The sequence below is a fragment of the Pangasianodon hypophthalmus genome, chromosome 6 (genome assembly GCF_027358585.1).
Source record: "Pangasianodon hypophthalmus isolate fPanHyp1 chromosome 6, fPanHyp1.pri, whole genome shotgun sequence".
In the NCBI taxonomy this organism is placed as follows: domain Eukaryota; kingdom Metazoa; phylum Chordata; class Actinopteri; order Siluriformes; family Pangasiidae; genus Pangasianodon; species Pangasianodon hypophthalmus.
In genome coordinates this window covers 30,564,390-30,586,359 of record NC_069715.1, presented here as the reverse complement: position 1 = coordinate 30,586,359, position 21,970 = coordinate 30,564,390, and the positions used below count along the sequence as shown (strand labels likewise).

The following is a 21,970-nucleotide window of genomic DNA, read 5'->3' as shown; positions in this document are numbered from 1 at the left end:
AACAGCTGTGTGAGCGCGAGCATGTGGTCAGATAGGAAACTCACGCCACAAACAAAGACCACGTTCATTAATATGAACATTAACACGAACGTTAACGTAAATGTGAGTCGCACCACGATGCTTTTCTAGCATTCATTCATTCATCCTTCATTCATCCTTCATTCATCCGGTCAGCGTCGCGGTGGTTTCAATGATCCTGCTTGTTTTTTTTTTTTTTAATATTTTGGGAAACAGAACTGTCTAAATTTGGTAGAAAACTACGGAGCCCCGGAAGGGACATTTGCAAAAAAAAACAAAAAAAACAAAATTATCTGGTGTACACACTATAATTTTCCATTTTAACTTGATTTTTTTCCTGAAAGAAAAGGACACGGTGTGATGTTTTTAAGGTAATTAACACTTACTTTAAAAAAAAAAAACTTTGAAAAATGGTATTTTTATGGGATTTTTTTCATGTAATGTTTTATGAGAATTTTTTTTTTTTTTTTTGCAAAGGTTCCTTCTGGGGTTCTGTAGAAAACACAGCAGGCAGAAACTAACAAAAATATACAAACTGTGTGAGTGAGATTATAAAAAACACTAATCGCTAGCTGAGCGTGATTATGAACCGGAGTGATGTAGCTGAGGTAGAGGAACCGTCAGAGCCGCACTTCACACACCACGCTCACATTTCTACTGCTGGAGGTTTACAGAGTATTTACAGGGACAGGATTTAGAGTATTTACAGCGGTAGAGTTTATATTTAATTTAAAATACATTTTTTTCTGGAGTAGGCCACGCCCATCTTGGGTTTAAATCCAAATAAAAATAAAGATAGTGACACTGTGTTATACTCCTAATACTGATGATGATGATGATGAATGTCATTTTTTTTTCTTCCTTTCCTTGAATATGATTTTTTTAATTTTATTTAGAAGAGATCTTATTTAATATTTATACCTTTCCCTTCTTTTTGGAAAACAGGTTTCTTTGCTTTAGCACATACTTGTGTGCGTTAGAGTTCAGTTCCTCACTCGTTTACTTCGACACTGCCTTCTGCTGATCCTGTTTTTGTCGTGATAAACTCTAACTCTAAAGTTTTTTTTCTATTTTATCCCGTCTTCCAAATTCTGTGCACTTTTTTCTTCTTGTTTATGCAGCTTTTCTTTTTGCGGTGCATATACGGTAGCATACGACTTCCTGTTTGTAAAAAATGTCGTAAATATTATAATAGATTATTAGTGATTGTAGCTGCAGTCATGTATTTTTACTCCGTTCTCTTTATGAATTAAAAATGTTATAAAAATATGATATACTTAAACAAACACTATTCTTAATAATGTATTTCAGTTTAGGTTTCTGCTTCGACCTCGACATGAAAAACTGTGTGAAATTAACCCTTTCCCTTCCTGTATGTACTCAAGTCCAACTTTATTTTTTTCAGGTTGTCTTAAAAGCACTTTTTAAATTATTATAAAGTCACGTTATTAGACCTTCATTATGCTGTGTTTATGAATCAGGGTTCTAGCGTACCTGAATGAATAAATAAATAAATAAATAAAGTTGGACTCGTATCTGTGCAAACATGTAGACGCAAATGCTGAAGTGTAAAAATAAAAATAATAACAACAACAACAATCATATAATCTGGTTCGGTATTGTAAAGTATCTTCTGCCTTCAGCTTCTGTGTGTTTGTATTGTAAAATGACTCTGGTTATTATTTTTTAAAATTATTATTAACGCAATACTGTACTTCTTTATTTGGGCTTTATCAAATCAATAAACATTTCAGATGTGTCACGATGTCGGATTTTTATTATTATAATACACATGAACATGGGCAGGAAAATATCTTAAAGCGTGCGTGGTGAATTTTAAATCAACTCCAAGAAAAAACAAATATCTTCTCAGTTTTCTGAATTTTCTGACTCTCTTGTAATTCCAGTTACGAGGTGGGCGGGGCTATAATGAGAGGAGGTGACATCATGGTTACGCTAACGAATCAGATTTAGGGATACTTCCTTGCCACCAATTTTCGCTATGTTGTTTTTACGTTGCCAAGGAGACACCGCTGCCAGTCATTATGATATCGGCCACGCCCACACAGTTCTGAGTCCGGTTTTACAAAATCGTTTAATAACGATTCCATGAAACTGGACTGTTTTTGGAACATTTAGCTATAAATTACTTATAGATAGGAATATAGAACCCTAAAAGAACCCTTCAAGAACCAAGACAGTTGATTGAAATGTTAAACTCAACAGGTTCTAGATATTAAGAAGAAAATAATGAGCAATAAGTTGGAGTGTGTAGCACACGTTTGCTCACATAATACACACACTCTTAGAGAAAAGGGTTCTTCAAGGGTTCTGCTTCTTATAGGAACCTTTTCTGATGAGAACACGCTTTGTTGTAAGGTTCTTCATAGTGTAGCTGCATTAATAATGATTGTTTATAACATGTTTAATCCTTTAAACTCTCAGGATGCATCTCGTAGAAAAAAGGCTAAATCTAGAAACCATAAAGGCTCTACTGCTTATCTTCATGAAGTTTCTATGTTCTGTGTAGAACCCTACAACAGAGTTTCTCCTTATCAGAAAGGGTTTGAAGTAGAACCTTTTTTGGGAGCTTAGAACCCTTAAAGAACCCTTGAAGAAAGTTTTTTCAGGAGTGTATCAACTCCTGTCAGGTTCTAGGTATTAATAAGAAAATAACGAGCAATAACTTGTGTACCACACACTTACCCAATCAATACACACACTCTTAGAAAAAAGGGTTCTTCAAGGGTTCTTTAAGGGTTCTTTCAGGGTTTGTTAGATAATTAAGGTTTCTTAGTTTCAGAAAAAGGTTATACTTCTCATAGGAAAACTTTCTGATATGAATATATTTTATTATAGTTTTCTATGTAGAACCTTTAAGGGTTCCCCTACAGGGACAACCGAAGAACCCTTGAAGGTTCTAAACTGTGTACTTAGATTAAGTAGGTGAAATTATTTTGCTTAAAACATTTGTAGACAGTCTGCTTTTCAGAGTGGGTGCAAAGAAGAACCCCTTCAGGAAACTTAGAACCCTTAACCCTCCAAAGAACCATTAAGGAACCTTTTTTTCCCTCTGAACATGTAATGGTGGCATTTTATGGAATATTAGATGAAGATGTTGCGATTTTTACAGAATAACAGAATAAAAATGGAAGGCATGAGGTGGAAATATCTGACATGCAAACTGAAGATGGTTCCAAGCACCAGATGTGAAGAACCTCAATGTAAATGATTTATTGAGAACGTGTAGGAGAACCGAGGACGACAGCGCTCCTAGAGGAGAGAAACGACATGTCAGGAGGGAGGGGTTTTTGGGGGAAAATAAAAAGGAAGAGCCATGTGTTGGGTTAGGGGGTGGGCTTCAGTGTGTGTGTATGTGAGTGTGTATGTGTGTGTGTGTGTGTGCATGTGTGTGTGTGTGTAAATATTTTCTCAGCACTTGTGGAACCTGTCTGTCTGCTTTGAGTGTGTGTGTGTGTGTCTGAGAGAGAGAGAGAGAAAGAGAGAGAGAGAGAGAGAGAACACAGCCTGGGGTGTAGAGAAAAGCAGAAAATACACAGAAGGACGGGAGAACTTTTACACGCCTGACGTGGACTTGATGTGGACGAAAGCGGAGTGTGTGAAGGAGTGTGTGTGTGTGTGTGTGTGTGTGTGTGTGTGTGTGAAAGCATGAATCCGTGAGGAGGTCCGAGACGATTGTTGCGAGTGTGTGTTGAAGAGAGAGAGAGGGAGAGAGAAGGAGAGAGAGAGAGAGGAAGAGAAGTCGTCTCATGGAGAGGCTCCTCTCTGGCTATGGGGGGATGTCAGAGTTTTATGGGCTCTGGGGACGAGGCCTCACACACTCTGACTGCGGAGAACCACGAAGACATCAACACTCTGAAACTGTGAGTGTGAACCTCCACACACACACACACACACACACACACACACACACACATTATACATACACTTATACATATACTTTACACAGATAAACACACACACACCATCGGAAAAGAGCGTGAATGTAAAAAAGAAAAATTTAACTCATTTGTGTTCAAGTCCACAAAAGAGCCAAAGTTAAACTCTGTGTGTGTGTGTGTGTATATATATGTGTGTGTGTGTGTGTATATATATTGTTGAGACAACATGCAATATCTGACAGTGTTGCCTTTGCGGGGACATTTGGCAGATCCTCATGTGGAAAACTTTTTGTTGTTGTTGTTGTCGTTGTTTTATTTAATTTTAGTTTTTAATTACTTTAAAAAAATGTCCTTTTCCTTACGGAGGTTACAGTTAGAGTTAGATTTAAATGTGGCGTTAATTTGCTGCATTAATGATTATGTCCAAGGAAGGTCTTCATCAGGATAGTAAGACAAACGTGTGTGTGTGTGTGTGTGTGTGTGTGTGTGTGTGTGTGTGTGTGTGTGAGTTGCAGCATGCAGCACCTGTTTATGGATAAACACTTCTCAGTGTATTTACATACTTCATGCATGACAGGAAGTGAGAAGGAACAAGCGAATAAAAGAGTCACGCTATAAAATATTAGCGGTTTAGACCTGGATTCTGGATTCTGATTGGTCAGAAGGTGTTGATTAGTTTTCTATAACAGCAGCTCTAATACGTTATGGTTTCTATAGCAACGGCTCATTCACAGGGACGTGTACAGCGAAGGCTGCTCATAAAATCGTTGACATGGTGTAAGTAAGTTTTCTGTAAGGAGGTGTTTATTTCACATTTATGGAAGGAGTCTCCAGTGTCAGTGCTGTAGGGTTGTAAGGTTATTCAGTTCTCCCTCTTGGGGAACCCTTAAAGGTTCTATGTGGAACCATAGTGTATCTCGTCGTCCTTTATGGTTCTGTGGCATCGCTCTAAAGAACGTTTTCTGGTTTAAGAAGACCTTGAATGTTCTGTACTCTAAGAAAATTTAGAAGCCCTTAGGGTTCTTCATTGTGTCTCTGGTCGAATCCTTAAAGGTTCTATCTGGAACCCTACAACAGTTGGTTTCCTTTTCAGAAACGGTTCTAAGTAGAACCCATTGAGGAAGCAATGTCAGGCCTTTATGGCCCTGTGGAATTGCACTAAAGAACGTTTTCTGTCATAAGAAAACTGTGAAAGTTCTACACTCTTAGAAAATTCTTTGTCGTCTCTCTGGTGGAACCCTACAACAGTTTGTTTCCCTTTCAGAAAGGGTTCTAGAGCCCATTTAGAAAGCAGCTTCATCCCTTTATGGTTCTATGGAAGTGTGCTAAAGGTTCTACACTCTTATAACATTTAGAACCCTACAACTGAGTGTTTCCCTATCAGAAAAGTGTGATGTAGAACCCTTTTAGGAAGTTATAGAATCCTTTTATGGTTCTATGACAGTCCCCAAAAAACATAACCCTGAAGGTTCTACACCTTGGTTGTATCTTTGAGGGAACGCTGCTACAGAATGTTTTGCTATCGGAACCCTCTGCTGTAGGGTTATAGATTCACTCCTCAGAAATTCAGAACCCTTTAAAGCTACATCACTTGTTTCTCAGCGGGAACACTTTTAGGTTCTATGTGGAACGCTATGATGGAAGGTTTTAAATATTATAAATGTTTTGAAGCCCTTTTAAGAAGAACTTAAAGAACCCTTTAGTTATCAAAAGAACCCTTTTTAAGAGTGTAGTTTAGCAATTAGCTAGTAATATATAGATAATTTGCATTAATATTAATGAGACTGTGTTGCTATGGTTACTATGGAATTACAGTAGAACAGAACCTCAGAGAGGGGTTCTATACTAACAGAGAACTTTTGACGGGGTCTACGCAGCACCTTTAGTTGGTTCTGTTGGCTGATCAAGAATCTGTAACAGTTTGTTCCCAGTTCACAAACTTCCTCATCAGATCAACGCATTTCCTCCAAAGTGCTGCCACATGGTTCTGCGGCGTCAGTAAGCTCCTCGCTGCGTTTCTCTATCAGTAAATCTGCGCTGTTCTGTGTCTGAATGGTTCTAACAGAACCGGGTGTGACGTAGGGAACTGCTGCTACACTCCACCTCCGTCACCACCACAATTGCTTCCTCATGTTTGGCCTCGATCCACAGACTGACTTCCACAGTGTGTGTTCCTGTGATCACTTCACAGCCGTGTGGGTTCAGTCGGAGAACCGATCGTGCCTCAGAGACGGACAGCAGAACCGTCACCTCATCACCTTTAGTCACAGTGATGTATAAATGATCACTTGGTGTAAATGTGGCAAATGTGGTTCTGCCTACCAGCTACAGTACTAAAGCCAAAGCAAACAGAACGGCGTCCTAGATAAACACTTGGCGGAACAGGCACCTTTTCTTTTTCTCCGTCACTAGAACCGAACGTCCAACTCATGCGAAATTCAGTTTCCAGCTGAGTTTTGTTTCATATTTAAATGGAACTTTTTCAAGATCTGTGAGTAATTTATTAAATAGTTCCATCTAGCACCCTAATCCTAGCAGCTTCGGTTTGTCCCACCATGAGAACCTTGGTGGGGTTCTTCTCATAGTTCCTAAAATGTTCCTAAAAGGGTTCTACATTCTTAAAACTTCAGAAGCTCTAATCTCACTTCTTCAGTTGCCTTTCTTAGAAGAAAGCGTTCTTCCAGGGTTCTTTAAGGGTTCCTTGGATACTTCTTTGAGCTCCTAGCCTTCTAAACTGATTCTACTTGGAACCCATCCTGATAGAGATACCCTGTTATAGGGGTCTACATAGAACCATTATGGGTTCCAGCGGAAGGACAACTGAGAACCCTTAAAAGTTCTACATTTTTTCTAAGAGACCATGTAGATGAAATTAATTAATGCAATGTACACAGTATTTATGGATGTGGAACTCTCCTACGTACACTCCTCCTCATGGGTTCTTTGGTTAATGGTTCTGATTTCTGAAGGAGTTCTAGCTGGGAACATTTCTCAAAGGCACACACTCTGCTGTAGGGTTCTACACAGAACCTTTAAAATTTCTGCAACCCAGTTAACTAATCAGCTCTTAAGAGTTCAAATCCTTCCCATTTTATCAGACAGCGTTCCAAGGAGAGTCTTCTTTTAGAAAGCTAGAACCCCTTTAATGATCATCTTATTTCTAAATCTAGAACCCTTTGTTTTGTTTCACCTGTAAAAGAAAAAAAACAATATTATATGTACGACTTTCCAACAGAGTGTTTTTCTTTAAGCAAATGATCCAAGTAGGACCTCTTTCGAAATCTAGAACCATTAATCATCCAAAGAACCACTGAGGAACCTTTTTTAGAGACTCTAGGAGGTAATTACAGCTTTGTATGTTTTTTTTATCTCCAGTTTTAGAACAATAAATGTTAAATGTACACTTTTAGATTCTGTGTGAAGACCTTACCACAGAGTGTTCCCTTATCAGAAGAGGGAAGTAGAACCTTTTTTGGAACCTAAGAACCTTTAATTATCCAACAAACCCTTAAAGAACCCTGGAAGAACCCTTTTACTCTAGGAGTGCAACAAGTACCAAGATAGACTTTCTGTCACCTTTAATTTTATTTTTAAGACAACCTTAAAGGTTCTATGCTCTTAGAAGATTTTGAGCACTAAAGGGTTCTTCTTCTGACTCTGTTCTATGTACACAAAAAGTGTTTCTAAATGTTAAACTCCTGACAGGTTCAAGATATTGACAATAAAATAAGGAACAATAATTTGGAGTTTGTAGCGTACACATACCCGGTTCCTACACACACTCTTAGAAAAAAAAAAAAAAGGTTCTTCAAGCGTTCTTTGGATAATTGAGGTTCTGCTTCTTATAGGAACACTTTCTGATAGGAATACACTTTATTATAGAACTTTTTTGGTTTTTTCCCCAGAGGAACACCTGAAGAACCCTTACAGGTTAACATTTTTTGAAAGTGTATCAACTATAATATTTGTTAAGAATATCACTTCTCACCTCTATCTCTTAGAAAAAAAAGGTTAAATCTAGAACCAGTAAGGGTTCTTCCACTTATCCCTCTTCGAGAACTCTTGAAGGTTCTATGTTCTGTGTAGAACTCTTCCACAGAGGGTTTCCTTATCAGAATGGGTTTAAAGTGTATCCTTTTTGGAAACTAAGAACCCTTAAATATCAAATTAACCCTTAAAGAACCCTTGAAGAACCTTTTTTTTTTATGAGTGCACCAAGTACCAAGAGCTAAATGTTAAACTTCTGAAAGGTTCTAGATATTGAGAAGAAAATAATGAGCAATAATTTGGAGTTAGTAGCGCACAGTTAAAAGGGGTTCTTCAAAGGTTCTTTGGAACTGAGGAACCTTAAGGGTTCTAAGTTTTTAAATAATATTCATGTCACTAAAGCTAACTTTTTGTATTTTTAGAGGATTTTTTTCAAATGTGTGTGTGTGTGTGTGTGTGTGGGTGTGTGTGCTGGAAAAACGTACAGAGAATTTTCATTTTATTTACATTTCACTGACAGTGGTCTGTTGCTTTAGCACGTAATAGGAAACGACACACACACACACTCATACAGGAATTAGATACACTCTGCGACGTGTGTGTTTATCAGTCAGAACAAGGCCACACACACACACACACACACACACACACACACACACACACACACACACACACACACACACACACAGAGTTCTATCCTGTGAACGTTTGGCGTTTCAAGGTTTTACATTGAAGTCAGGATCGACGTTATCAGGACTTTCCCTCGGTGTGTAAATACACACGGAAACACAGCGATTGTGTGTGTGTGTGTGTGTGTGTGTTTGCAGTGTGACTTGACTGTTTTGCATGCAGTAAAATAAGCACATTAGCACAATGTTATCGTTTCTTTAGTAACAGCTCATTCACAGGGACTTGTACAGCGGACGCTCCACTGATAATAATAAAAAACAAAAAAAAGTATAATCGTATGTTTTCAGTTTTCTCTAAAAATATTTAACATGTATGGAAGGAGTCTCCAGTGTCAGCGCTTTGTAACAGTCAGAGGTAAAGCTGTAACTTTGAGTTTTCCGACATCTTCAGGACAGAGGAGTTTACGCTTCTTCTTTCCGGTTTCTCGGTAACATGCGGAACAAGCTGCGATTTTTTAACTTGAAGAGAGAGAATAAAGAGGCTGGTGAGGGAACGAGTGTTTATAGCTGCTATAACGTAAGCGACAACAGGAACTTGCTCGTTTCACAGACACTCCACAACATTAAATGTACCTATAAGTGGATAAAAAGTATGATGTGTCGTTCTTTAGTAAATAAAAGATTGTAATTGTTGGTAAGTTGCTGTGGTGTAAGAGGAATAAAACACTCAGGGACGTGCAGTTAGAGGAAAATAATCAACTTCAGGGTGGTAACAGTAACTTCGCTTCATCACACCACGCTGTCACTCAGTAATTTACTCTAACACACACACACACACACACAGTGTGTTTATTACTTACATAACCATGGTTTATTTACTACACGAATAACTCGTAGAAAACACTGGTTTGAAGTGAAATTGTACACGTCTGTAATTATCGTTTGTATAGAAGGGATTTGTGAAGAGCAGAGATTAGAGTTAAAATGTTTAGCTCTGAATTTCTGCTTCATTATAATAAATAACGCGTGCAGTCGAGGCTGATGGCGAGTGATGATACGGGAGGAATGCGGTCACAACCTGTGGTATGTCATTTAACACACAGCAGCATACAACTTCACATGAAGCACATTCCTTACAGTACAAATAACAAATCACACACACACACACACACACACAGGACACACACACACAGGACACACCCACTCGCGCTAAAGCTGATACCATGATAATAACAGAACAATCCTACGCATGAGGAGAATGTGAAATATGAAGGGCTGTGTGTACAGTATATGCAGGATATGTATAGAAAAAAACATTTATATTATATTATATATCATATATTATACATATAATATATATATATATATATATATATATATATATATACATATACACACACACACACACACACACACACACATATATATATATATATATATATATATATTATAATAAAATACTGAGACAGAAGTGCAGTTACTGTTACCACGCCCGTATTAATTCTTTTCCTATAACAGCGTGTCCCTGAGTGTTTTATTCCTCTTATACTCGAGCAATCTGCAAACGATTAATACGAATTTGTATTTATTAAAGAATGACACATCATATTTTTTATCCATTTAAAGTTACATTTATGTAATGTTATGCAATGTCAGCTTATGTCAGAGCAGCTACTGTATAAACAGACTTGTTTTTCAGCAGCGTGCCAGTCTATACACCGCTGTAGTGTTTGTTAAAAAAAAAAAAAAGGTTACATCTAGAACCATTAAGGGTTCTTCTACTTATCCCTCTGAGTGATTAGCGCAAAGAGACCTGATTAGCCTAGCAACCTGATGCGACTTGCTTATAATCTGACTGATGAATCTATCAGGAGTTTTATTTAGGAATCGGATCGAGGTTAGCTAAAATGTTCTCCACTTGTTCTTACGGATTAGCGCTAACTCGGGAAGATTCTTGAGGCTTGGCGTCCTGTCAGTGGCTAAATGATGCTAAGCAGCGCTCCAGCCTGCAGTGACTGTTTACAGTAGAGAGAAATGAAATGAATGTAGGCGAATGAGCCTCTTGCTGATCTTTAAGATCATAACAAATGTGTCTGTTATAAGCAAAATGTAAAAAGTTTCAGTTTTACTAAACAAACTGCAGGAAGTATTTAGCAAAATCCCAAACTTTTTTACATGCTGCCCCACGTCCCATTAGGTTAGATTTTACTAAATAAACATTTGGAGCTGTTTAGCATAATCCAGACCCTCGAGCTGCGTCGTGTAGCTGCGTCGTGTAACACATTAAAGTAAAACATTAATAAAAGTAAAAAGGCTCTTCTTACGTCTAACTGGGAGTTAGGATGTGTTAATTATTAATTAATAATTACAATGACGTGTCACGGCACAAAACACAGGTTACTACTAAAGACCTACTAATGTATACTAATGTGTGTGTGTGTGTGTGTGTGTGTGTGTGTGACTCAGGAAGAATAATAATGTTCAAAAGGCTCCGTTGCTGCAAGAGAAACCGTACCTGCAGGATCACTTCCTGAGAGACCGCATTTCAGACGTCGACCTGCTCACACTGTCCGCTCTGCCACATGGGCTGGACCAGCACGAGTGGATGGCCTTCAACAGTGAGTAAACACACACACACACACACACACACACACACATGGAATACCAAAGACCAACTCCCATCCACTTGTGTGAAAGAAATGCGCGTGTATGTATATATGTATATATAGTGTGTATGTGTGTGTTTTAATTCTCTCTCTCATTTTATTTCAGCCATCTCTTTCTTTAAGAATATTAATCTCATCTCGAGCGCTTTGTCCGAATTCTGCACCTCGACAAGCTGCCCGACAGCTAAAGGGCCAGGAAACAAGTGAGGAGTAACTTATACACACACACACACACACACACATACACGTACACATTTGTATATATATATATATATCTTTGATTCTGTGTTTGCACCTGACATCAAGACAAATTCCTAGTACTGTAGAGTGTCCTTTACTGTACCTGGCAATAAATTGTTTCTAATTCTGATTCTATATACACACACACACACACACACACATGTACACACATACACACACACACACACACTGTGTTTTTGTTTATGTTGCTATTTAACTTGGTCTCACAACCATCCAAATTTATATCAAAGGTTATAAAGGGCAGAGTTAGAAGCAGGGCTGTGGGCGGGACCGGGGCAGGGTCGGGGCGGGGCTAGAGGCGGGGTTAGGGGCGGAGTTACAAATTCTAAGAAAATCCAAACACACCTCTATTTATAATTCTGCATAATACACATGTGTAGACATTGGTTTTTATTTACATTTAATTTTTTTTTTAGATTTTAGTTTTACTTTTATTCAGATACACGTTCACATTGTTGGGGTTTTTTTTTAGAGTGATAAAATCCCAATTTTTTTCAGATGCCAAACTGGAACTGGAGTGATGTGAATGTTTCTCATAAAAAATGGAATTAAATGTAATTTATGTCACACACACACACACACACACACACACACACACACAGTAAATTAAAGTGTTCAGCCTGGAGGTCACATACATTCACACTGGACATAATTAAAGCTTATTAACAGAGGAATCAGCTCTATAATGACAATATATATCGCTTCTAGTGTGTGTTGTGTAGATTTAACCTCTTGTGGTGCGTGTGTGTGTGTGTGTGTGTGTGTGTGTAGGGTGTATGAATGGATGGATGAACATGGGAAGAAGTTGAAGTGTTCAGCTCCTCTCTATATAGATTACGCCATGTCCTACATCCAGGAACTGCTCACAGACGAAAACGTCTTTCCCACCAGGGCAGGTAACACACACACACACACACACACACACACACACACACACACACACTACATAGCATAAAAGTTAAAATGGAGGTGCAGGGGTGCCAATACTTCTGAAGTGAACAATAGTTTTCTTTAAAATGGTTTCAGAATATTTGTGTACTTGTAAGAGGACTCTGGTTATGTAGATTTTGCTCATGAAAATAGAAATTTGAAGTGTGTGTGTTTGTGTATGTGTGTGTGTGTGTGTGCACGCAGGTGTAAAATTCCCAAACGGATTCATGTTCCTGGTCCAGAAGGTGTTCCTGCTGCTGTTCCGAACTCTGACCCACCTGTACAGCGCTCACTACAGAGACGCCGTGGCTGCGGACATCCACCCGCACCTCAACACCCTCCTCACACACTTCATCACCTTCAGCCACACCTTCAGGCTGCTGGAGGCTTCGGAGACGGCGCCGCTTGATGACCTCGTCAACGCTCTCACACACTAACACACACACACACACGCACACACACACATACACTAACACACACATACACTAACACACACACACACAGAGAGAGAGAGAGAGAGAGAGAGAGAGAGCGAGAGAGTGAGAGTCTGTGCGTACTGTTGACTGAATCAGAAGTTTCCCTGTAGTCGAGTGAGTGTTAAACACACACATTAACACACACACACACACACACACACACACACACACACACACACACTGAGGGCCACTAATGAAGGAAAAAACAAGACTGAGTGGCGTGGCTGTGTGTGCAGATCAGGCTCCTTTCTTTACTCTAGAGCATACAGTAAATATTAAAGGACTGCAAACACACACACACACACACACACACACACACACCCCTACTCTCGTGGACTATAATATCTGCTTGCATACGATATCTGGTCTGACTGGTTTAAAAAGGAATAAGATCCGTTTACTTACACACACACACACACACACACACACACACACACACACACACACACTACCTTTATCCTTTACAGTGCATGAAGATATTTATAACATATAAGACCTCGCGTTTGTTTTTTCTGCGTTGATGTACTATATAAATTGTACCAAAGGCTTTTTCTTTCTTTTTTTTTTATTTAATTTGCATCTAGTGAATTAGGAAATATGTAAATATTCCTACAGTTCCTAGCTCTACAGTTTACCGTTTAATACAGGAACAAATGGTAGAAATGACAATTCTGGTCAATAATTTTCCAGATTTTTGGATGCATAGCGTCTGTAAGATGTCTCCTCTTAAACTAAAGCAAAAGAAATGAACAAACAAACAAACAAAACTCAACAGAATTATGTTTATTTTACTGTTTTTGGTTTTTGCTCTTTTTTGGAAAAGGACTTAAAGGCTTAAAGCTCCGCCCACTTCACATCCGTGACATGACACACACACACACACATTCTCAGAATATGGTGATAAAGCAGTTATAGTTTAAAATCTTTCAAGAACTCCCAAGTAGCAGATATTACTGTATAATTTTAAACTTTCCTAAGCAATAAAAATAGTTTGAGTCTTAATTATTGTGTAAATATTTTAAAAAATTCTCTCAAACTTCCAAGTACTGGAACATAGCTTGCCTTGTGAGCCAGTTGTGTTGCTTTATAAGCTTTTGCAGACTTTTAAAAATATATATTCCTTATTCTTTTTAATGTCAGACTGAACATAAGTATGAGATCTATCAAATACATAACAGCAGAATAAAATCAATTTTAAAAAGAACTATTGTCCCTGAATTTCATGTCATTGGAGTTAGCTGGTTAAAAGCTAATATTTTGAAAGCACAAAAAAAAAATGTTGATAAGTGCTTCCAGGGTCAAAGTTCAGAAGACTGAGCAGCCATTTCAACCAGCACCAGTAGCGTTATAAGTTAAACTTCTAACTAAATTCTATTTTACTTGTGAAATCCTTTTTCTTTTGGATGATTTAGGTGTCATTGGAGTTACCCTTTTCAGACTTCCTGTAAAATAATGTTTACAGAAAAATAATAGTATCATAATCATAATAATAGTATTATAATAATAATAGTATAATTTATTGATGCTGGTGTGATTAATGACGTGTGCTTTGACTCCGTCTCTCTCAGAAAACACGTCTTTAATGAAAAGTCTGAATTTTCTGATCAGAAATTCACCATATTCTGAGAATTTAGTATGCGTTATTATGATATACTCATTAATCTCCTTTATAAACAACACTAACTAGAATGAAACACATTCTAGCCACATTCATGACACTTTATTTTACCTTTTTAACCTAATTATAAAAAAAAAATAATAATTACAGAGGAATTTCTCCAAAATTTATTTGATTATTCTTGGATTAACATTCAATTTTAGTGTGAAAAAATATGTATAAATTATATTTTTATAACACCTCGTGGTGTTTTCTTGGTTAAACAATAAAGAAATGATTTTCCAAGAAACTTATCTGTAAAGTTCTTTCTCTTTAGAAATATTTCAATTCTGACATCAAAATGCTACTTTTTTTTTTGTTTGTTTAATTAAGTATGCAAATGTATGCGTATTTAATTAGATTAGAAGCCTTGTTTGTATAAATGCATCACTTTTTGAAAAAGAAAAACTGGATATCTAGTATTTAAAAAAATTCCCTATTCACCTGTAATTTATACTTTATTGCCTTAAATGAAAAAATTATTAAAATTAAGAAAGTTAATGAGTATGTATGTCAACAAACACGTCCAGATTTCTGTCCTCAGCCCTTTATAAGCAGCAGGGGGCATTGTTGTGTATTACATACCAGTGAATTAAAAAAGATAAAAATAAAATACAGCCATATTGAACCTCATCTCATGTCACGTTGAATCCTCTCTCTCCTTTTGTGTATAGATTTGTATAGATTTGTATAGATTTCCTGACATTCTCTGCCCACTAGTTGGTTCTCCCACTTTTTTTTCCAAACTTCTGCTCAGTTAGCAAGTCAAGTCACTTGACAGAAAAGTGATATAGTACAACTATAAGATTAAAACAGAATGAAATAAAATACAAACAACACAATTAAGAAATCAGATAGATTAAATAAAACAGAAGAGAGACAGCAAAAAAAAAAACCTAGAGAAAAACAAAGATCAATCACAAGACAAAAACAAACAGATAGCCGGATGATGGAGAACTTACACGCGCTTAAATGCCTCGGGGAATAAATATGTTTTCAAATTAGATTTAAAAATGTCTGTTGTGGAGGTTGAGTTTATAAACTGTAGTAAATTCAATTCAATTCAATTTTATTTGTATAAAGCTTTAAACAATGGATGTTGTCACAAAGCAGCTTTACAGAAATCTATAAATACAGGATATAAATTTTAAATGTATGAATTTATCCCTAATGAGCGAGCCAGAGGTGACGGTGGTGAGGAAAAACTCCCTGAGACGATAAGAGGAAGAAACCTTGAGAGGAACCAGACTCAGAAGGAACCATCCTCATCTGGGTGACACCCGATAGTGCGATTATAAATCATTCCCTTCTATAACTGTGTGCTACATGCACAAATAGTGCAATTGTGTAATCAGGAAATTCATCACAGTTTTCACATGAAGTCTGTTTTGTTGAACCTGTAATATATTCCACAGTCTTGGAGCAGCAACAGAAAAGGACCGGTCACATCCGAACTGCTGATCTGAAGAAGAAGAAGCTCTGGGCTATAGCTTGATGCAGTGCCATGTAGAGGTTTGAAAACAAACAGTAGAACCTTAAATTCAGTTCTGTATTTAATTGATAGCCAGTGGAGGGAAGGTGCTTTCCTCCCTTTTCTTGGTACCTGCTGACTGAACCCCCTGACGATCCTCCTGACTGATCCCACTGACTGAACCCCCTGACTGAACCCCCTGACTGATCCCCCTGACCGATCCCACTGATTGATCCCACTGATCGATCCCACTGACTGATCCCACTGACTGATCCCCCTGACCAATCCCACTGATCGATCCCACTGATCAATCCCCCTGGCCGATCCCCCTGACTGATCCCACTGATCAATCCCCCTGACCGATCCCACTGATCAATCCCCCTGACCGATCCCCCTGGCCGATCCCACTGATCGATCCCCCTGACTGATCCCCCTGATCAATCCCCCTGACCGATCCCCCTGACTGATTCCACTGACTGACTGATCCCACTGACCGATCCCCCTGGCCGATCCCACTGACTGATCCCACTGACTGATCCCACTGACTGATCCCACTGACTGATCCCACTGACTGATCTCACTGATCAATCCCCCTGACCGATCCCCCTGGCCGATCTCACTGATCGATCCCCCTGACTGATCCCACTGACTGATCCCACTGACTGATCTCACTGATCGATCCCCCTGACTGATCCCACTGACTGATCTCACTGATCAATCCCCCTGACCGATCCCCCTGGCCGATCCCACTGACCGATCCCCCTGACTGATCCCACTGATCAATCCCCCTGACCGATCCCCCTGACTGATCCCACTGACTGATCCCACTGACTGATCTCACTGATCGATCCCCCTGACTGATCCCACTGACTGATCTCACTGATCAATCCCCCTGACCGATCCCACTGACCGATCTCAAAATAAAGGGAACTGCAGTAGTCTATATGGGAATAAATTAAAGCATGAATGAGAGTTTTGAGATCTTTAAATGATGATTTTTAGTTTAGCAATGGCTCAGAGCTGGAAAAAGCTACCTCACACACAACCGAGTTGATTTGCTTGTCGAATTTTAGGGCAGAACCAAATATGACACCTTTATATATATATATATGTATAAAGCTGCGTGTATTATTTGATAATTGACCCAGATTATTATTATTTCAGATTATTGGCTATAAAACAAGATGTTGGTGTCAGTGGAGTGTTTGTAAACAAACACAATGGCAACCCGATCATTAACGGTCCTGTCCTCTGATCCGCTCCGGAGCATGGGGCAGCGTGATTCCTGCCCTAATGGACCTCCTGTGTTTAGTGTTTGTTTGTTGCAGTTCTTATGTATGACCACTAGGTGCAATAATAACGATTACAAACCATGTAGAAATGCGAATAAATCTACGGAAAATTGGTTTATATTTATCACACAGTGACACGTTAAAATGGTGATTAATATTTCAAAGTAAGTTATCATGTATGTGGTTGTAAACGAGGACTTTATGAAGATTAACATTTGTAGAAAGGCTGAAATAAAAGGTGGAATTCTGCACAACCTGACCCCGTGAACCTGACCCCGCCTCCGCTTAAAGGATCATACAGCATTATTTTATTATCTTCACTTACTTTTAAGATGCTCCTTCTCACGTACTGTAAAAGGGCCTGGACGGTTTCTCTTATCTGTATCCAGGTCACATTCCTGATCAGTGCCAGGCTGAAATGAATCAGCGAAAGTCTCCTTTGTGCAAGACTACAGTGAGATTTCTTTAACAGTGCTGTAACAAAATTAATGACTCTATGATGGGTATTTAATGAATTTTTAATGAGCGTGTATTAATAACATCACACATCTAGTGTGAGCCAGTGTGAGCCATCGTCTGTGTAATAGATAAAACATCACACACTAACACACTCTTCTTTCTCTCATTAGTGCATATATACATGCAAAACGATGCAGTAAACTCAGTATTAATGCTTCTACAGAAATCACGCAGTGACCCCTGCTGGTCAGAAAAGAACAAAGTACGGTACTCAAATTTATAAAGATCCTTGATGGGAGGAGATATCCATCAAAAACATCCAAACAAACAGAAAACCTTTAGTTAGGGTTAGGCTTAACACTAGTAATACAATAAACAAGCTATAACTAGTTGGTTTTAGTCAACGTTTAATCCGTATTCTTGTCTACACCATAAAATTTTTTAGTTTAAAAGAAAAAAAAAGACCAAGCTAGACTCTAGGATTAAGTGTTTTTAGTTTCTGTGATGTTTCTGTGGATGCGGTCATGAGCAGGGAATTGTTACAGAGATTAGGAAACCAATATTAACCTTATACCACAGTTCTGATTGGTCAGAAGGTGTTGATTAATTCTCTATAACAGCAGCTCTGACAGTAGTGCGGGTTTATATTAATGCGCTCTTTCTAATACGTTATCGTTTCTATAGCAACAGCTGATTCACAGGGATGTGTACAGCAGACGCTCCACATAAACATACAGTATTAAAGCGTAACGCGTAAGGAGACGTTTATGTAACATGTAGGGAAGGAGTCTCCAGTGTCAGTGCTTTGTAACAGTCAGAGATAAAGCTGTAACTTTAAGTTTTCCGACATCTTCAGGACAGAGGAGTTTACGCTTCTTTGCAGTTTCTCTGTAACATGCTGCGTTTGTTTGTTTGTTTGTTTGTTTGTTTTGTCTTATCAACTTCAAGAAAGAGAAAAAAGAGAGGCTTCATTTATATGATGTTTAGCTAGCTAATAAATCTAAATAGTTAAACGTATTACATATTAGTTTGCAGTTTTACTGTAACAGATTTAATCCAGATTTTTTTAAAAGCACATTTTGTACCGTAATTTTCTTTATTAATGAAAACACACAGAAATTTACTGTATATAAGGTTGACATTTCTTCTACAGCCGTATAAACCAGCAGTCACCGTGAACACACACACACACACACACACACAGCTGATGTTCTCTCTCACCTTATTAAGCTCTTGATCTTATTCCAGACAGACAGAAACCGGGCACAAAGGTTCAAAGTCAAAACGCTCACAGACACACGTACACTCGGCTTATTTACTTTCTCATTCATCTCACACACACACACACACACACACACAGCTAGCTCTGCATCTTCATAAAACGTCACAATCTAACCTTAAATCAGGACTGAGAAAACAAAAAGCGTGTCTGAGATGCAGGCTATTTAAATAGATCATACAATATACAGTAGTTTGCGTAAGTATTCACACCCCTTGGAACAGAAATGGATTTAACTGGGATTATATATGTCATGAATCTCAAAATTATTTACAAAATAAAAATTTAATAATAAAGTTGTGATTGCATAAGTTTGTTAAAAAGTCGCATAATTAGTTGAATAGAGTTGAACTGTGTGCAGTTAAAGGGCCACGTGTTCCTGGAAGAACCCAGAGCCTGTTAGAGAACTTATGCTGCCTTCAACTGAAGCTCGTAGCTCGTAACTCCGACCTACGACTGGGAAAAACACTTCCTCAACCTCAGATTCCTACTCAGAAGGTCAAATAATTACTCTAAATAAAATATCACTTTGCTACTTTAAATTATTTTATAGTAGTATTTAGTGTAAATCAATCAACACTGAGACAAGCGCTGGTTAAATCTAAATCAGTTCACTCATCATAAACTCATAAACACATGATTACTAATGTTAGCTAGCTAGCTTTCTGCTAACAAAACACATGCTTTCATGGAGGCGTCCATGTTTTTCCCACTTTGTAGCTCGAGATCAGGTTGTAAAATTACATAAATCCGAGTTTAGACTTCAGAGTTAAGTCAAATACTGCAATAATAGTCAAAACATAATCGTCAAAAGTCTGGGACAAAGTTCTGGAAAAGTATGACTCAAAGTTTGGTTATTAAAAATAAAAATCCCTTAGAGTGACATTAAATCCATTATTAACAAATAATAATGAAAAAAACAAAAAACAAAGTGAGCCTTTTGCCTGTGCTAAACAGAAAGTTCATTCTGCCTGCCTCACCTAGCCTGCCTCACCTAGCCTGCCTCACCTAGCCTGCCTCACCTAGCCTGCCTCACTTAGCCTGCCTCACCTAGCCTGCCTCACCTAGCCTGCCTCACTTAGCCTACCTCACTTAGCCTACCTCACTTAGCCTGCCTCACGTAGCCTGCCTCACCTAGCCTGCCTCACGTAGCCTGCCTCACCTAGCTAGCTAGCTAGTCAAATATTGTTAAGCAAGGAGTGCCAAACTCAAATTCTGCCCCAGCATTCATATATTCTATCGATTAACACCTGAAATTAGAAGAGTTATAGAATAGAATAATTCTCTGATATTAGAATAGGATGCTTCTATGAAAAAAAAAGCTAACAGAAACTATTTTAGTATCTGCACGCTTAGATGATAACAGTTATTATACTGATTAAAGCATTTTACCGTGATCGTGTGTGACGAGGTGTCGATCCCATGAGGGGTAAAACTCCAAGGCCAAAGTGGGGCACTGTAAAGCAGGACTGCTACTGGGGAGGCAGGAAGGTCGATAAGTGGGTCGATAAGTGGGGCATGTGGGTGGAAAGGTCGACCTCCAGCCTACCACAGTAGCCACAATACAAAATTTCAAAACTTCCCTCCATTTTCTGTACTGTTTATCCTACACGGGGTCGCAGGGAGCCTGGAGTCTATCGTAGGGGACTCGGGGGACGAGGTGGGGGACGCCCTGGACGGGGTGCCAGTAACACACACACACACACACACACACACACACACACCCATTCACTCACTATTTAGCAACACCAATCAGCTTACAGCGCATGTCTTTGGACTGGGGGAGGAAACCAGAGTACCCTGATGAAACCCTGGAAGCACGGGAACGCGCAAACGCCGCACACGCAGGTCGGAGGAGGGATTCGAACCCCCAACCCCGGCGGTGCGAGGCAACAGTGCCACTGCTAACCAATAAGTCTATTTTTATTATATAAGTCTAAGTTTTATTATTTTATTTATAGATATAGTCTCTCATTTTTAATAACTAAAATAAAAAATAAAAAATTTAATTTAATAAAGTTTTTAACTTGTTTAGAGTCCCTGATTTTCTTACAAATTACACAACATCACACGCAAAGACATACAACGTTCAGCATTCGTTTTTTAACCACAGAATTCCTCACCTTCCTTCTACTGCAGGATTTATTTTAATTTTTTTGTGGCAGAGAAATGAAAACCAGCTTACAGAAAATTAAATAAAAAACAGTAAATGGTTAAACTGATTCCTGTAAAATGATAGAACTATCAGATTCTTTTAGAAGTTGCGGTCAATTATTTAATTATTTATTTAGTTAATTATTTAACATATATAGTATTTGAATGCAGATAAGTATCACTCAATAAATAAGCCAGTAATAAATAAATAATTGCCAGGGACGGGTAGATCCACGGCAAATAAATACATTTAAATAAATAACGGTGTTGATATACAGTACATCTAATAAAGTGTGATGTAGAAACAGAAACAGTTGAAAATATGTTGAGAAATTGAGAGAAATTCGAATGTGTTTATTTGGAATCAAGATTTTAAACATTTCCAAAGTTTCCTCAAAGGCAGTTCTGAGTGTTTATATTTCACCTTTTTATTTTTACACGCAGTTTCATGGCTGATACGTGACGGGTAATAGTGTTAATAGTGACTACATCACTGAGTACTAATGAGAGAAATGGAAATGTGTGTGTGTGTGTGTGTGAGAGAGAGAGAGAGAGAGAGAGAGAGAGGTTGTGTAGAAAGGTATGAAGCTCAACAGTGTTGGATGTTAAAGGTAAAATGAGCAAAGCAAGAGATTGTGTGTGTGTGTGTGTGTGTGTCTGTTTGTTTGTCTGTGTGTGTGTGCATATGTCTGTTTGTTTGTTTGTTTGTTTGTTTGTTTGTGTGTGTGTGTATATGGGTGTGTTTTTGCGTGTGTGTGTGTGCGTGTGTATGGGTGTGTGCATATGTCT

At 38.3% G+C, this 21,970-nt stretch overlaps 1 protein-coding gene and 1 long non-coding RNA gene across 3 annotated transcripts; one reads left to right on the top strand and one right to left on the bottom strand.

Moving 5' to 3' along the window:
• The first annotated feature begins 3,382 nt into the window (after positions 1-3,382).
• Positions 3,383-14,776, top strand: LOC113526499 (MOB kinase activator 2). Its single transcript, XM_026913573.3, has 5 exons — positions 3,383-3,902; positions 11,003-11,154; positions 11,309-11,405; positions 12,235-12,359; positions 12,598-14,776. The coding sequence occupies exons 1-5, from the start codon at positions 3,811-3,813 to the stop codon at positions 12,828-12,830; spliced, it is 699 nt and encodes a 232-aa protein (XP_026769374.3). The 5' UTR covers positions 3,383-3,810; the 3' UTR covers positions 12,831-14,776.
• LOC128318526 (uncharacterized) lies at positions 7,405-20,597 on the bottom strand. Of its 2 annotated transcripts, XR_008301911.1 has the most exons (4): positions 20,420-20,597; positions 12,672-12,878; positions 11,052-11,146; positions 7,405-9,055 (listed from the first exon to the last, which is right to left on the bottom strand). It is a non-coding gene; the product is annotated as an uncharacterized LOC128318526 (long non-coding RNA). The 2 variants fall into 2 exon arrangements; XR_008301910.1 differs by lacking the exon at positions 7,405-9,055 and having other exon boundaries at positions 11,036-11,146; positions 20,420-20,593.
• Positions 20,598-21,970: the final 1,373 nt, after the last annotated feature.

Bases quoted from the DNA above. Each gene is read 5' to 3' on its own strand.
- LOC113526499 (XM_026913573.3), top strand. From the start codon at position 3,811: ATGGGGGGATGTCAGAGTTTTATGGGCTCTGGGGACGAGGCCTCACAC. The intron at 3,903-11,002 runs GTGAGTGTGAAC...TGTGTGACTCAG, and splicing joins GACATCAACACTCTGAAACT to GAAGAATAATAATGTTCAAA. The intron at 12,360-12,597 runs GTAACACACACA...GTGTGCACGCAG, and splicing joins CGTCTTTCCCACCAGGGCAG to GTGTAAAATTCCCAAACGGA.